The sequence below is a fragment of the Pezoporus wallicus genome, unplaced genomic scaffold (genome assembly GCF_028554395.1).
Source record: "Pezoporus wallicus isolate ANWC-B61680 ecotype Strahan unplaced genomic scaffold, APGP_CSIRO_Pwel_v1 contig_8042, whole genome shotgun sequence".
Classification (NCBI taxonomy): domain Eukaryota; kingdom Metazoa; phylum Chordata; class Aves; order Psittaciformes; family Psittacidae; genus Pezoporus; species Pezoporus wallicus.
In genome coordinates, this window is record NW_026639380.1 from 4,483,759 (window position 1) to 4,498,324 (window position 14,566).

Genomic DNA, 14,566 nt, shown 5'->3' on the forward strand with positions numbered 1-14,566 from the left:
TTTGTTAGACTTGTATGGCTGGAAATAGTTAACAAAATCTTCAGGCTGGAAGTGAAGATGGAGTTGTTTTGGTTGGTGCTGAATTTTGCTTGTGTGTTGCTCAGCCAATGGTGGCTTGTTGCTCTCTGCGTGCTTCCCTGGAACTCCTCACTGCCTGTTTATCTAGCCTGTACTTTGTATGCTTGTCGTGAGGGTGCTATTAGAGACTGTCAAAAACCTTACCAAAGTCAAGGTGAAGAGCATGTGTTCTCTCCTCTGCTGAGCTTCACCTCTTTGTAGAAGCGTATCAAGTTGGTTAAGCACTATTTACCCATCATAAATCCACTCTGTCTACTCTTGGTGACCTTCTTGTCAATTCCATGTGTGAAAATGGTTTCCAGGATTACTTACTGTATCACCTTCTAGGGATTGAGGCGAGGCTGAGCAGCCTGTAGCTTCCTGAATCCTCCTCCTTGTCCTTCTCTAAGATAGGAGTGATGTTTTCTCCAGCCTTTTAAAAAGGCTGTGAAGGAATAATTTTAGGAAAAATCTTTCTAGTTATCTTTAATAGAAACATGTTTCTTTATATAAAGGAAAATCTACTTACTCTCTAAGTGTTTTTTTCCATTTTTCTGCAATTTGAATTCCTCTAGCAATGAATGAAAAAATGAGACATCATCTTGCATGTTTAGCAAGTGTGCATTTCAGTTACCTCAGTTGGTAAGACTGAAGAAAGCCTGGTAAAGCCAGGATTCCTAAAAAGCCTTTTCATTAAAAAGAAAGGATTGGAAGCTGCTGTAGGAGGCTTGTCTAATCTCTTCTGTAATACAGGAGTGCTTGCTGATTTTTGGCTTCACTATTTAAAGTATGTGAGTTAAATCTAATGAGATGTGCGTAATGGAGCCATATTTCATCTATATAGTTGCTAAGTTAAATCAGCAGTATTGCCATGCTTCTTAAACTAAAGATAGGAACTGATACAATAATGGTCCTGTCTAAGTACCATGTAACTCTGCTGCTAAGTTACTCTTTTTTCTTCCGAATATGCGTCTAACTGCAGCATTGATTAGAGTTGCATGTTCACAAAAAGGGAAAATTGACCCCTGCTGAGAGTAAGTGGGAGATTAGGGTGGTTTTTTTTACTAACAAACCATCTGCTTCTGTGTATCCTGAAGACATGTTGAATGTTTTCTTGAAGATAAAGTGACAATCTGAGTCAATAAACAGGTTCTACTTTCATCTGATTCTTGGAACAGAGTTAATTTATCTGCATATTTGATGTGATACCATCACTGGCAGAATTAAAAGTTGTTCTGCTTTTATTCCTCTGTGGTTTATTTTTATTTTAGTCTAGCTATGATCTTATGTGTCAAGAATGCTTTTGTTTTAGCCATGGGTTAAGGGGGGTGGCGGGGGTGGTTTCTGTTTATCTTTTTGTTTTTCTCATTACTTCAGCTGTAGCTCTATAAGCTCTGCTGTAAATATCAGCTGTGCTATTGGTCAGGTAGCTGGAACCTATTATAATTGGATAAAAATGCCAGTTTATAGATAATTTTTTGTATTTTTGCTTTAAGACTTACAATGGGATAAAGGATTACTGATTGAAAGAATTTCCCCATACTTTTAAACTGTATCACTTGGCTGATTTGATTCTTTATTGGCTGGCATTAAGTAAAAGGTTATGTATCCATTATAATACATATATTATAAGTGCTTCTTCTGGTTTTATATTTAAGGTCTAAAAATATCTGAAGAGAGATTAAGTGGTTCAACAAGTAACGCTCTAATGGATGAAAGAGAATTTCCACCAAATAATCTACAAATAGACTCAAAGGACAGTCTTCCTGCTGACTTTAGGGTGGAAAGTTTGGCATCCCATTTGGTTTCTTCAGCTGATGAAAATGAAAATCAACTTGACAATGATGGCAATGAGGTTCTGACCAGTAGTAGCATTGCTATGGGACAACAGGAGAAAGGTGAGCAGGACAGCATCAATAATAATGAGAATATAAACACTCAAGACTGTACCCCAGGCTGTAAGGAGGAGACTGAGAGGAGGTCTGTGAATGTCCATATGGACCCCCAGCTGGAGGAAAAGCCAATTGCAGAAAAACAGCCAGGTGGAAAAAGAAGTCCAAGAAGCAAAAGAAGCTCCAGTAAAAAATCTAAAGGTACTTGATAAAAATGTGTTATTGTTCTGTTTGCTTAAAATAACAATACGGCAGTTCTAATTCTGTGAACTAATAAACAAGATGTATTTTAGTTGTCATACTAATTATTTTTAAAATGTCACTAAATGTTTTGGGGTTTGGGGGTGTGTGGTTGTTGTTTGGTTTGGTTTGGTTGGTTATTTTTTTTTCTCAGAATTGCTAATAGTTCTAAATCAGATACAACTCTAGATCCTTCTGTATTAAAACACTGGTTATGTAGCAAATGGAACATATCAAGGAAGCACGAGTGCAGGGAGCTGTGGAGTTTCAGTATGGAAATTGGGCTGACTTCCAAATCAGGATAGCCAGCATTTCAGGCAATATGGTTCTGTTAATTTGAACATAAAAATCCAGTGTCAAGATTTGAAACCTCGGTCACCAAGATTTCAAACTACCAGATAGTTTGATCTTGGCCTGTTGTGGTCAAAATTTACATTGATTTTTCAAAACTTAACAGATACTCCCAGGAAGTGCATTTTGGGTAAATGAGCTGTTCAGAAATGTGTTTCTACCAATTTTTGGTTATTTCTCCTTTAGATCTCTTAGATATGAACTGGATAAGGAAAATGTGAATGTTTATTATGTGCTCTTGAGATGCTCCTTCCCTTTTTGAATAAGTAGGATTTGTCTGCATCAACTCTATTATTATATTGGCTTTTCATCATAAAGCTTATGTCTGTAGTGCTGCAAATATATTCATTAAAATCAGTGTGTCTTTCATTGCATCGGTATCTTTTGAAAGTTACTTGGAACAACTGAATCATGCCTGGGGGTTTTTTCCCCCATCTTTTTCTTTTTTCCCCTCCACCTAAAGATTGAGAAGATGGGGAATTTGGCTACTTAAAATAGATAATTTTAAAGTACAGTTTTCTTGATAAATGGCAAGTCTTTTGTGACCTGATTTGAAAACTGATGATGACCTTACAGAATTGTAAAATAAGTAAAGAAGAGAAAAGAAGGAACCCTTGTGTTTCATATCTTGCACATCTAGACAAAATCTAGAAGAATTGTATCTTCTAGTAAAGATAATCCTGATATCTGTCATTATAGGGAGAATGAGTTCTTATTAAATGATGCAGAAAGTCATTCAGTATGTGTTTAAACTGTAGATTTAATGTTTAGAAAGAGAAGAAAATACTTATTTAAAATAAGAGATTGGCAGAAGTAATTCAGAACCAGTCATCCGTATGACAGGAATAACATAAAACAAGTTGAGGAAATGTGATACACATGTGTGGACAGAGATACCTGAAGCATGATAAGAAGAACAGAAGGAAACAGAGGAAAAGGAGAAATTTGCCCAAACACTGAAAGCTAATACAAACTTCTCTTTGCATTCTCTTTCTGTTAGTAGTGGTGTTGAGAAATGCAATCAACTGATACAGAAATACCACAGATTGAGCTGTGCACAGTAGATGTCAGCTTTAAGCCAAAAGGCAGGAACATGAAATAATAGAAAAATTTATGGGAAAATCTGGAAATGTGAAATGCCATCACAGAGAACATCCTGCCTGTTAAGAGTTTTAACTCCTATGAACAAACTCTTACTACTTTGCTGATGAAGACCCTTGACTATTATAGGATGACGATCAAAATACAAAATTACATTTTATTTCCCATTGATTACAGGCTAATTTAGCTTTTTAGATGTTCTCACATGATGGTTCTCCTGTTTTCATGCAATGCAGTGACTGTGTCACAATTTTTCGATGTTACAAATCTATTTCAGTGAGAATCTTCCATTTATTTTTTAACACCATTTATTTTAAGCAATTCCTGAGTAGCCCTCTTTCTAGTCTTTATACCAACTCAGAGATAAAGGAGAGAATAATCAAACCAGAGTGGAAGACCCCTGAGTGGGTGAGTGCCACACAAGCAATCTGGAATCACAGCCTAAATACTTGTGTGGCATGTAATGGTGATTTTTTTTTATTTTTAAGTATTGAAAAATCGTGGTTGAGTTACTTTGACTTATAGCTAAAGAAAGGTTTTATGAATCTTCTGTTTTCCTATAAGCAAACGTGTTAGGGTTGCTGTTAAGTGTTGCCATTCTGGAAAAGATGACATTTTACTTAGGAGGCATGTTGTTCTTATTCCTTCTTCTGCTAGTGACTAAAGCAATAAAACTGGAATATGTAAGACTACATTCTACATGTTTTTTATTTGGGACTTCACTCAGTAGAAGACTGGTGATCATTGGAGGAGTCAGTCTTCTGCTGTGGACATGCTTTTTATTTAATAAAGAACAAGTACTCACACTTCCAATGGGTTTGACATTCTTTAAGTATTTGCTTATAAAGCATAAACAGTTGTAAGTCTGATTATTATGTTTTTGTAGATGCTTAGAATATGCTGGAGCGATAATTATTCTAGCTCCTACAATCAGTAAACCAGAATGCAAGATTAAGAATCATTGTGTCTGGTTGAAGATTCACCTAGTTCAATATCCTTCCTCAGACACTGGCCAATAAAGGATGGGTAGGTAAGATTATAAGGACAAGGCACAGAGGTAGTGATTTTTTTCATGTCTTCTCCTTGCCATCAACAATGATCCATTCAGGATTTCCCCAGATGGAAATAGATAGACTGTAATAGCTTACAGTAAATTTGTCACCTGACTGGCAGTTGGGTTTTTGAGCCCATTTCCTTATCCTGGAGTAAGCAGCACCAAGGTTTCACCTAAGCATTGTTTGATGAAGCATCTCCTTTTAGCTGTCTTGGTGCTGCAGTAGAGTGAAATGACAGGTCTGTAGATCCCAGATCCCAAATCTCTCTCACATTCTTTTTGAATGCTAATAATAGTTTTGAAAAGACTCTTGATTATATCTGTTTAAGGAGGACACTGGTGATCAAAGAAGTGGTGTAAATTTAAATTGACAGATTTAAGCTTTGGTGATTATTCATACTTGGATTCCTTGTAATGAGTCGTATTAACTTTCATGCTATAGATTCATGTAGTGATTCATAAAGTGGCAGCTGCTTCAATGCATTTTTGTAAATGTGGACTTCAAATTATCCCTGTTCACTGAAAATAATTTCAGCTTTTACCAAACAATCAGTCCTGGCATAACTAGTAACTTAATATTGTAAAATCAGTGTGTAATTGCTTAAGGTAGCACAGCACTGTAACTTACATTTAATAGATTTTTCCCAAGTTAAATTTGGCAACATAGGCTTTTCCTCTAAATTGTTCAACTTATTTCTTGAAGCAGCTTGAAGGTGGGGGAAGAAAGTGGAATGGTTGGGATGAATTTCGTGTTGCAACAAATGAAATATATGAATATAAATTAGTCAAATTCTGTTAAAAATTAAGCAGTATTATTTAATTTAGGGTCCTGTGCTGCACTAAACAAGACTTGGAGCTTGCTCAGTTGGAGCATCTTTTCCACCAACACTCCTGTCTGAAATATCTTCTCTGGTCTTTTTTTTTTTTCTTTTTTTTTTAAACAGTTCTTGAATGAATCACACTGAGCCAGCTTTCTGGTATTGAGTATCAAAGAATGTTTAAAAAGAGAGATTGCCATATGTTTTTGGTGCTAGAAACTAACATTACTGGTGACTTGGGCAAATTGAAATTCAATTAAAAACCAGAGGACAATATCCATCATTTTATTTTTATAGCAAATGCCTCATATGTGCACCTCTGACTTCTTAGGCAGGTGGCAAAAGCATCTTAATTTCATGTGCTTGCAGTACTGACAGAACAAAAAATAAGTATTGAAAAAAATGTCATTTTTATTCACAAGGTCTGTCAAAATTGGGTTTTTTTGCAAACATGGGGCCCCTTCTGTGAACTCTTAGGTAAATTTTGAGGAAGTTTGCGTCTCTTCATGTCTTGTGAAAAACATTGGCTCACCCAATTGGGCATAGAAGATGTCAGCTGAAACCTCTGTGAGTCTGGCAGAAACTTGAACCTAGCTCCCTGCCACATTCTACGGAGCACTCTTTGGAGAGCTGATATTCTTCTGTGCTTTTTTTCACGTTTATTTTCAGAAAGGTTTTGGTTCCATTCTAGTATGGAACCAAATATCAAGTGTAGAGTAAATATCAATGGTTTGCGAAGTGAAAAAGGTCAATCCTGGCCTCTTAAAAATATCAGAAATATATGTCTCTCCTGAAAAATATATCATCTGTACTAAGATTGAATGATTCCAGGAAAAAGTCATGTTGTGTGCTACTTTCAAGAACATGGAGGAAAATAAATAGGGATCTTAACCCATAACACTTTTATGATGAAATAGCATTACCAAGTGTTACTTTCTCAAGGAAAGTTTTTGGTTAGTGCTAAGGCACAAATGCTGTTTTGTGTTCAAAATACAAGGTAAAATTAACCCAAATGGTTATAAAGGCCTTGCTTCAGAGTCACAGGAGGAGTTTGAGGGCAGAATTTGATTCCAAGTGAGGGATAGCTCAACAATATGTAGGAATAATGTGCAGTTTATAAACTATGTGTTAGCAAAAGAGCCACAACAACATTACAATGAAGATTTTGCATGGTAATTGCTATTGAGCATGTTTCAGCCAAGGTTTGTGTTTTGTTAGGATGGGTGATTATTAACTGCTTAATAAAGTGCAGTTTGAAGGGCTTTTGTTTGTTTGTGTCTATGTCGTTCCCCACCCACCCACCGAAGAGGTTTGCAGAACATGTGGTCTCTCTTTTCTAGTTTGTGCTGAACAGAAGGCTGTATTTTTAAAAACAACCTTAATTTCATCTCTAAAAGTACTTCCTGGTTTGTATTTTGCATCCAGTTATGTCTGTTGTTGCTTTTGGCCCACAGAAAGCCCAAGTAAATAGTGGAAAAGCAGAAACATTCATTAACATTGAAAAATCAATGTTAAGTTACAGCCATATTTTGTTTGGCAGTAAGCCCTGTGGAAATAGCCACCCATGGAGATTATTAGTACTCCTGACCTGGATAGTTTACTTAATAAAGAGTTTAAAATGACCAAAAATAGAATGGTGGAGCCTTCAGTGGACCAGCTAATACCTTTCTTAAGCCCTAAATCTTCATATAGGGTTTCAGTTGCAGTGAACACAAGGGGGTCTGAAATATGCTGAGTGCCCAAGCTGCAGAAACAGTTGAAGCATGACTGTTCTTGAAAGTGCCCCCACCTGTCCTGTTTTTAAAGGATAACATGATTTTCAGCAAACGGGTGCAGCTGGGGGTGAATAACATACTCATCCTCATCATAACTTAAGTTTATAAACAAGTTTATGGTGCACATTTTGGTGGCCAAATTTCTCTAAATTTTTTTTTTTTTTTTAATATGAGAACTTCTTAAGAAGTTCAGTCCTACGTAAATGTATCAAACTCAATACTGTTTTATTGAAAAAAAAATCATTAATTGGAGGAATAAGCTGTAGTTTTCTGGGTACTCCTAAGACTGTGTGGTAGGAAGGCATCATTTGTTGCTTTTATTCTCTGTGAGAAACTGGTCCAGTCTGTATATGGGTACTTGATGTTTCCTGCTACTACTGCCTGCTCTACACTTCTTTATCTCATTTAATATTTTGTGCTATCATATTGATGATCAGCAGTATACTACAAATACTGCATTTCTAACAAAAAAATGTGGGATTTGCCCCCAGGAATTTTTTCCTGTAGCATTTTAATACTGTTACACTTTATGTTATCCTTCAAATACCTTGCCAGCCCTCCCCCTGCATGTCTGACTTTTGTTTTGACTTCCTTAAAATTGGAGACAGGTAATGTTGGACTGCCAGGGAATGTACCATGGAGAGCCTAGTTTTCTGCCTAGCAAGAAGTTCTGGATGCTATATTCAGTTTACACATCCTTGTGTCACTGTTACCAGTGTAGATCACCACTACTGGCTCAGTTCCCTGGATTCTCAAATAAACTCCAACTAGCTATGGGATCTCCGTTTTCACCTTGCCTGGGACAGTCCTCTTGGACATTTGTGCTCCCCAGTAGAATCCTTCTCTGTCATCATCTGCTTCCTGCTATCCTGAATCCTAACTTAAGTACTTGTTCTTTTTCAAGGAGTTCCTACAGTGGGAACCACAGCAATCAAGGAGGAAAATACTCTTATTACAGATACAGATCCTGTGCATGCTGAAGGTGCTGTTGAAGCAAATGAAAACTTTCACCAGAAAGAACAAAAACACACGTTGCAGTCTCTTTTCTCTTTGCTCCGTGAAGAGGTTGAGCAGATGGATTCAAAGATACTGCCCCTGTGTCTCCATCAGGTACTTCCTATGATTCTGAGGTGTTGCACACTGTTTTTATTTGAGACCTTTATTCACTAGGAAGAAATGCTTTATTTCAGTATATGCCAGTATTCCTATCTGGACAGGGTGTTTTGATTGTATAACAGGTGATCGCAGAAAGTATCTCCTCTAAGGTCTTCTAATATACGGTAAATTATAAATTGCCTTGAAAGTATATTCTTCAATTAAAGGAAACTCTTAAAAGATGGGTTTTCCAATTCCATAAGGATGAAATACTAGCTTGGCTGAAAGATTAGGAAAATTACTCTTCATTATAACTTAAATACGGTTTGTAAGACACTGGACAGATAATATCTAACATTCTAAATCTCAAATTGTTGCTGTTACAGACTTTTCTAGCATGAATTTCATTCATGAATGCTAAGAGTCAAGGTTTCTTAGTGTATACTTTTTTTTTTTATAACATAGTTGCAACTCACTTTCCTTTAGCAAGACCAAAGGAAATACTGTGTGATTTGGAAAGCAGTCTCTTTTACTAACTGGTCAATATGGTTTTCTTTCTGGAGATTATAGTGCAAGATGAGTATGTTGATAGGACTTGATGCAATATTAATTTGTGTTTAGTTGTGTCACACTAACAGTGGACTAGAAGACATTTTGTTTGGCTGTAGTGTCTAATGTGGGCTATATAAATAGATACTATACAATGTCTGAGGTGACTTAGTTGTATTATCTTTATTGTAGAAAATTAGATGATTTTGATATTTTAAACCCCTAAACTGCGATGACACTCCTACATTCTTATTATCTTTGATATAAATAAGTGGTTATATTTGCAAAAGAAGTTTCTAAGTATTGCAAATTACAGATAATTTACATCTGACCTAGAATTTTAAATTATTTTTTTAATCTGTGTTTTAGTGAAGATGTTTGATACCATTCCTTCATTTATTTGCAACTTAGCATTAAAGTTAACCATTTATACCTGTAGTCACACCAAATTTGGTGGTTGTTCATTAGTTAGTACAAAGGTCAGTTTTGAAAAAAACACAGTTAAAGCAAAAACTTCAAAACGCTTTACAGACATTAAGGAGTGCCATCAAACATGATGGAGGTGAAATCTGTCCAGCTTTTTGTGTGAGGAAGCCAAACCCTAAGGGTAATAACCTCTTGAAAGTCGTACAGGAACTGTGACAGAACTGAGAATAGAATCTACATTTCCAGATTCAAACATGTGATGAATCACCATCTCTTTTTTCCTAAGAGATAGCAAGCATTTGAATGGAGTGTTTGAAAGAAACAGAATTTAGAAAGATCATAACACACTTTTTAATCTGAGAGAAAGGATTTAAAGATGGGATTCATGTTTTCATGTAAAGTGAGTCTATTAAAAATGTTTTTTTCCCTTTCCAGCAAATTAACCTGACATCTTCAGTCTTTTTTTCAGATCGTTAATACAGCTTGGCATTAACTTTGTTTTTTGCCAAGTCTAGCAAATACTCTTCTACTCTTCTACTTCATTTTAAAGAGCTTTTCAAATGTTCTGGAGTGTTAACAATTCATGTTGTTAGTGGAAAGCCTGTATGGAATATTTAAAGGCTGTGGGATATTAGAGGCTGTTCTAAGGGTTAACTTTTAATTGAAATAAGATACTATTTCCTGCCTTGGATGGGATTCATGTGATTTGTTTAGCATTTGTTACAGAATCTTAGAAGTACTTATATTTAAAACACAGATACAGAGCTTTAGCAGATCCTGAAATACTTAGGAGGCTACTGTGGGTAGCAGAGAAAAGGCACAGAAATTTTTTAAGACAATAAAAGACAGTGAAATACAAAAGTTCTTAATAAAGAACCCTAGAAGTCGCTTACCAGTTCTGTTTTGGAGGTACTGAACTCAGAATGCTCTAGTGGTTAGTGATAAGGCTGAGAGCCAGGAATTCACAATTTGTAATCTAGACTCCTCTATCAAGTTGCTGTCTTTTTTGAGCAATCACGCTTAGACTTCAACGAAAGTGCCCACTTGTCAAGCCCTTCAAGCTGTGAGGCCCTAAATTGATATGCCCCAAAGATTTTGAGACTGAATGTTTGTGTGCTGTCATGGAAGTCATTGGCATATCAGCTATGAGATGTCTTAACCTGAATGTTCATTTATCAGGGTACCTACAATTATTGGGCACATTTTGCAAGCATGGCCCTTGCCACACCATGCATGGCAAATAGGAAGACTGCCAGCATTTGCTGTCCCTCAGAACTGATTTGTTAATGCTTGTAAAGGTCACCAGTGCTGTAGAGTTCTGTGAAGCAAAATAATTTTACTTCTGAAGTTTATATATTTTATTGTATTTACAAACAAATCCATCCGTATTCTTCAGTTTTCTAGGAAAGCTTCCCCAGTTTTTTAGCAAGCACAAATAAGCCGTTGTTGCAAATCTCAAAGATTATTTGTATACAGGAAGGAATTGGAAGAAAACATTTAGGTTACCACAGTGTTAACACCTTCTCCTTTGCAGGTGTCGGCTCTATCGTTTCTGTTATACTCACCACCACCAACTCGGAGTCAAAGTGAAATGCTATTTCTGATTAGAAAGACACTCATTTTCTGACTGTCTTTGGATACTTACTTTCTCTGAGTTGGTTTTATGGACTGTAGTACCATGGTGTCTTTAGCCTTTTAGTCCAAGAAATAATCCTTTATGTGAGTTGGGGCGGAGAGGTGAACCAAACAAACACCTGCCTTCCGCCCCACCGAACCCTGACCTTTACTTGATGAAGAGAAAAAGTACTTCTAACTGTCATCTTGATACTTCTTCTGGAAGTTCTACCACTTCCATGCTTTTAATTTTGGCTTTGACATAGCTGGTTGAAAGCCAAGGCATTGCTAGGAAGAGGATAGGAAAGCTATTTCTGTAGTCTGCAGTTAAAATATGTAGCTCTGATATAGCAATAACTTAGTATACTGGAACATAATTTTCTCTTACATTTCCTTGACTGTGTTCTTGGTTTATACACAGTCTTTCATTGTATAAACCCTTGGTCATCATATATTTACTGTTCCTTTTCGCAGTGATCTGTTAAAGTTAGGTATAATAAAATTACCCAGCCAGTGTGAAGTTGGTTTTAAGATGTTGCAGCTAGACACCTTGAATGCTTAGGCAGAGATCCCTTGTTCAATTCCTAGCTATTGGCTAACATAGCAGCTGCTACAGCACCATTTAATGTGAGCTTACACATTTTGTGAAGCTAGAAGTTACCAGATATTCACTTAGGTGTTCAAGCGTTTTTATGTAGCCTGTCTTAGGTTTGATTTTCCCTCTCCTTCGTAATTACTTTGGAATGATTTTTTTTCTCTATATTAAACCTCCTTAGCACTTTGAGCTTTAAATGCAGTGGCAAAAGTTTGCTTATTTCTTGTGTCAGTTCTCTGGTATTTCTTTGTTTTGACATATCTGTATTAAGATCCATCTAAGAGAACAAGTCTTGAAGAGCTGTTTTTTTATCCAGTGGTCCTCCTTGGCAGAGCTGCCTCGTTACAAATCCAATTTTAATTGTTCTGTTATAGAAATGTCAGTCTAAAGGAGGAAGAGCCACAGTTTTGTTCCATGTCATAACAATTACAGTGTAAATCAAAGAACTGCCGTCTGGCTTAACTGGATGACTTACTCTATTGTTGAAGAGCTTCAGATATCAAGATGTTAGGCTTAGTGAACTGACACGAGGTAGAGGATCCTTAAATCTTTTTAACAGCAGAGTAGCTTCAGGAAAGGAATTGGCAGAAGGCTGCTGCAGTGCTATTGTCTGCCTTCTGTGGGTGGTCTAGGAGTAATACAGAGAGAAATAAAGAACTTGAGTCTGTTTGTGTTTATCTCATGAATTTCAAATATTCATACTGTAAATTTTTCAAACTTAATGTACTTGAAATATCTGTTGTAATCATTTATAGTAAATAAGATATGAGCAGGAAGGTCACTGGTATATCTCTGATGCAGTGATAGGCAGTATTTTTAGAGTCTTTTATCCAAAGATTGTTTTTTTCTCATCAGTCAGGAAACCTCAATTTCTCTATTTTATCACAATGTTCAGGAGAACTTGGTATTGATCTCAGTTTGGTCAAACATACGGAAACAATGGTCAGTAACAGAATTCAAATTCTTCAACTCGTATCAGTAAACACAGTACTTCTAGGTAATTTTAAAACTTTCTAATACGATAATTTAAAAAGTTTCTGAAATAGTTTTTTGTTGTTGTAACAGCATAAGACCCAACTACATTTGAGCAAATCCACTTGTGTGATAACACTTAGTATTTCTTTGTTGTTTGATATTTTTCTAAACATCTTTCCTAGAATAAGAATACGTGTATTTACTCTGAACATTAGTATTTTATCCAAACTAAATATGAACGTGCAAAACAGATGTTTAAAACTATGATAAAAACTTCATATTACATCATTATCACCCTCACGAAAATGATAATTCTGATTTTTTTTTTTACTTTTGCAGATAGCTGAGACCTATTTTCAAGAGGAGGAATGTATCCTTTTATTTGTTGAAATTGTGACCCAATATTAAAATAATCTGGCATGATAAAACATAAAAGAGAAATGCTTTGTATTGACTCACAGGTTGTGGGTCAGGGTTAATAAGAAGTGAACTGGCATAATTTACCCATGAGTGAATATACAATATGTTAGCAAGTCCCTCTTAATCAGGCAGCTGGAATATGAATTAAGTAATAAAGCCACTTCCAAAAGCTGTACCAATACAATCATTAGTAGTTGTGCATAAACAAGGAAGTAAGAGAATATTTTCAAAGAACTTCTGTTTTTATAGGAGTAGTTCTGTTCTAAGCATTAGTAACTGGGAATATGTCCAATCTAGATAGGGTATATATTCTGTTATTTCAAATAGGGCATAGTTATAGTAAGAACAAAATTATCACAACCATTTACTAGAGTATGTACTACAAGTGTCTAGATTAGAGTAAAAGTAACAAACACACTGAGCTAAGGGAGATCAGCGACCTGAAAAAATAGCAACATGTTATTTGGTAGATAATGAGTCAAAATCATATCAAGGTATTTTGAGAAACTGTTGTAGGAAAATATGGGTAATAGCTTCTGGGAACAGCCAGTTCAATGGTCCAGTTTATTTTGATTTGTTCCCAGATAGTAAAATTAAGTTTGGTCAAGAAGTTATAACAGCTGAACTGCTGCTAAACGCTGGATTTTTTTTCAGTAGTTGCAGGAGAGATTAATTAAACCATAAAGTGAAATGAGATTTTTAGAAAAGGTGGAGTGGGTTTACTTCTGTTTGCTTTGAAGGGAGGTGACTGGACTATGAAGAGGTGAGAGTGGCAAGCCCTTAAGGTATATGTGATTTACTGGGATCAGTCATAAATTACAGAATTTGTGCATACAGATTATTATGTAGTTTGTTACAAGCAAAATACAGCAAATAGGCAATTGTAAAGGTTAAATAACAAAGTATATGAAACCTGGAAAGGTATCCTCAAAACCTAGTCAAATTCTGTTAGCCTGTAGTGCAAAACCAGAGAAGTAACTCTGGTGGTAGTATAAAAGCATATGTAAAATAAAATACCCTTCACTGTCTTGGAAGACTGTACTTCTGTCATGGTCATCCTATTTCAAAAGCATCCAACAGAGAATGCAAAATACACAGCACTAATTAAAAGCATGGAAAAATCTGTAGTAAATTATGGCTCTGCATGCGGAAATACAGTAAATTTAAAATGCATTCAGCAGTATGATAGAAAGACAGTTTCTCTTTCATAGAAGTTGCTTTAATCAAAGGGCACTATTTAAAGCTGATCAAAGGGAATATTTTTAATGCAATGTACACCTGCTGTGTGGAATTCAACACCACTATATAATACATATTTATGAAGGATCTCTCCTCTGTACTTGCAACCATCAGTTTCCTGAGGTTAACAAAGAACTTACTTGGTCATGTTGCACTGTATTAATTATCCATGACAGACATTTTCATTTATCTAGTGCAGAACTTAACTAATTCAGGGTTTATTGCTCTGATCCTTTAAGGCTATCTCTCTGATCTGTAATTCTGTTTTAATACCAGATTTCTTGAAGGCAAAGAATACTCTTTGCATTAATATTGTTGTTCATAAGCCATGGTATGTATGAGGCTAACAAGAATAACAAGTACTG

At 35.8% G+C, this 14,566-nt stretch overlaps 1 protein-coding gene across 1 annotated transcript in view; it reads left to right on the plus strand.

The window, feature by feature from the left end:
* Positions 1-1,716: 1,716 nt before the first annotated feature.
* CNST (consortin, connexin sorting protein) overlaps positions 1,717-14,566 on the plus strand; it is a 36,191-nt gene continuing 23,341 nt past the window's right edge. The window contains exons 1-3 of the mRNA XM_057414501.1: positions 1,717-2,150; positions 8,193-8,398; positions 12,882-12,912. Coding sequence (XP_057270484.1) covers positions 1,766-2,150; positions 8,193-8,398; positions 12,882-12,912 — 622 coding nt within the window. The 5' untranslated portion in view covers positions 1,717-1,765. The remainder of the gene's footprint in view (positions 2,151-8,192; positions 8,399-12,881; positions 12,913-14,566) is intronic.